The following is a 3,037-nucleotide window of genomic DNA, read 5'->3' as shown; positions in this document are numbered from 1 at the left end:
GTCCTCCGTCACTGAAGCAAGCAAGCCTCATGTTAGTTTCAAGCTGCCTGGCTGCCCGCCGCCATCTTGGCTGGCAGTTAATTTGCATATTGCCCTGATTAGCCAATGGGAAGGGTAGCGGTCGTATGCTAATTACCATGTTTTGCTTTTATTAGATAGGATATGCATATGTATGTATTTATGCATAGATATAGTTTTGCCTATTTTATACTGTATATACAATATATTTAACACTAGTATTTTAATATAGTATTTTTATATTAACAGGCAAAATTACATACACATATGTATATATATACATACACACTATATACAGTAGGTATATAGTATCCTATATATAGTATAAAATAGGCAAAACTGTGTCTGTGTATATATATATATAATTGCTAAAAATAGGCAATACTAATCTCTTCTAATAGAAGTTGCTTTTGGGGGGCAATTCCTGGAAGGAAGAATTAAAAGGAGATCCTGGGGTGCAAGTATATGTTTTGTTTCTTCATTTGGATGCTACTGTTTGGGCATTTCACTTGTAAGCATTTGTAAGCTATGAAATTATGTTTATTTTCCTGTGTGTGTATTATACTACAATAAAGTTTTTTAAAATTGTGTTTTAAAGTCAATTAAAATAGTTATTTTCTGATGTGATTATGTCAGAGCTTAATATAGAGTTAGATTAGATGTTGTTAAAAACTACTTTGCATGCAGGCCCTCAGAATATGAGATTGGTGGCATAGCTATTGCTATCCTCAGCCATGAACTTGATCCTTTGATTTCTCAGGAGAACCTGTGCCTGTCAAGGGCTGGATCCAGAGACCTGTGGTGCCTCCTTTTCTTTCGGTTGTTCGTGGAGCATGTACTACAATGGATGTAAGTTTGCCAGAAGCAAGATACCAAGAAAATTTAAGCTGCTTGGGGATGACCCAAAAGAGGTTTGTTTACTTCCTGATGTATAATCTCTTAATCTTTCACGGAGAATTGATGAGCACACAAAAAACAATATGGCAGGGGTCCTCAAACTACGGCCCGCGGGCCACATGCGGACCGCCGAAAACATTTATCCGACCGGCCGGGTGTTTTTGCCGCCGCTGTGTGCATAGGAATTTGTTCATAGTTTTTTTTTTAAACTATAGTCCAGCCCTCCAACGGTCTGAGGGACAGTGAACTGGCCCCCTGTTTAAAAAGTTTGAGGACCCCTGCAATATGGCATACTCCATTCACCTCTAACAAAGAGTTTCATCTCAGAGATGAATCAACAAAATCTTTGCTAAACTGTAATCACATTGTAATAATTTAAGTTAGCATAATAACCATGTTACATCAAAGTTATAGATAAAACAACATAAACTCTTCATGCCTATTGCCTTTTATATTTATTTATATTTTATATTAATTCCAGAGTTTTAAATAGATGTCATTTCAATATTAGAACTAAATGTTAACACTTCAATGTTAAAACTTTCATCCATTGCACCCGAATAATAGAAGTCATGTTCGTGACTGCCACGTTCAGAAAAGGCCATTTCTAGTCACATTTTCACACCAGGAGATTTGGTAATTTAGTTTCTGTAATTAATGCATTCAAGTACCTAAAACATACTTAGATTTTAATACAAAAGTATAATTTAAATCAGTGAACACTGATTTCTTATTTAAGTCACTGATTTTTGTTTTCCTCAATAATATATATTTGTCGAAATATAACTTGTAGGTTTGTATCAAATTTTAAACTTTTGGGTAGCATGCATTCTAGAGTATGCTAATTGAATAATCAGGAAACCTCAGTATATTTAGCATTTAGATATGACCAAATTTTTAATTATTCTGTGCACCTTATCATTATCTTTCAAATTTTAAATGCAATTTAAGTAAACAATTATGCTATGGATATTAGAATATTGATATGTCCTTTTAAATGAAAAATTTGTTACTTTATTATTTATGACTACAACAGCAAGTGAAAATTTAATAAAGTACAAAAACTTTTGAAATTGATATAATTTTTTTTCATAGTATCATTTTTTTAAATATTTTTATTGATTTCAGAGAGGAAGGGAGAGGGAGAGAGAGATAGCAACATCAATGATGAGAGAGAATCATTGATCAGCTGCCTCTTGCATATCCCCTACTGGGGATCGAGCCCGCAACCTGGGTTTGTGCTCTTGGCCACAATCAAACCTGGGACCCTTCAGTCCACAAGTCAACACTCTAGCTCAGGGGTGGGCACCTGGTATAGCCCCTCTACCTGCCATCTATGGTATAGCTCTGTGTTCCGCAAACCGTGGCTGATGAGCCACATGCGGCTCTTTGGCCCCTTGAGTGTGGCTCTTCCACAAAATACCACATGCGGGCACGCACATACAGTACGATTGAAACTTCGTGGCCCATGCGCAGAAGTCAGTATTTTGTGGAAGAGCCACACTCAAGGGGCCAAAGAGCCGCATGTGGCTCGCAAGCCGCAGTTTGCCGACCACTGGGCTAGGGCAATAGGATCATATTTTTAATAAACTATATTATCTAAATGTGTTAGATGTCCTGTTTTCAAAAGAAAAAATGAACCTACACTAATAAAACAGAAAGATGCAAATTGACTGTACCTTTGTGACGCCCACCAGCCAATCAGGAGTGAGTATGCAAATTAACGCAACAAAGATGGTGAGTTAATTTGCATATGCAGGCACCAAGTGGCTAGGGGAGAAGTGGGATGCAGGCGTTCCACACCGCCCCAGCCATTCTGGGCCTCTGGGCAGTGTGAGAAGGCAGAAAGGTGGCTCTGGCCAGAGCAAAGGCAGAAGGAAGGCCCATTCTTGCACGAATCTTCGTGCATCGGGCCTCTAGCACTTAATAAGCCCAATTTAAAGCAGTAATTTTGCATGCTGTCAGCCATTTTAATTTTCCACACTAGAGAACTTTTTCACCACTTTTTCATAAGTGCTTATCACTCAAGCCAGATTTCACGTAAACCAAACGGAGTATTCTCATCTACAGTTTTCAAAAGCATATTACTTTAAAAATCTATTATTTGGTTTGGTGGGTGGGT

The 3,037-nt window shown here is 37.6% G+C and overlaps 1 protein-coding gene across 1 annotated transcript in view; it reads left to right on the top strand.

Annotated features, from left to right (window-relative positions):
* Window positions 1-3,037, top strand: part of TET2 (tet methylcytosine dioxygenase 2) — a 117,469-nt gene that overhangs the window by 96,555 nt on the left and 17,877 nt on the right. The window contains exon 7 of the mRNA XM_015558090.1: window positions 779-929. Coding sequence (XP_015413576.1) covers window positions 779-929 — 151 coding nt within the window. The remainder of the gene's footprint in view (window positions 1-778; window positions 930-3,037) is intronic.

Source organism: Myotis davidii, unplaced genomic scaffold (genome assembly GCF_000327345.1).
Source record: "Myotis davidii unplaced genomic scaffold, ASM32734v1 scaffold967, whole genome shotgun sequence".
Lineage (NCBI taxonomy): Eukaryota > Metazoa > Chordata > Mammalia > Chiroptera > Vespertilionidae > Myotis > Myotis davidii.
This window is presented reverse-complemented; position numbering and strand designations above follow the sequence as displayed.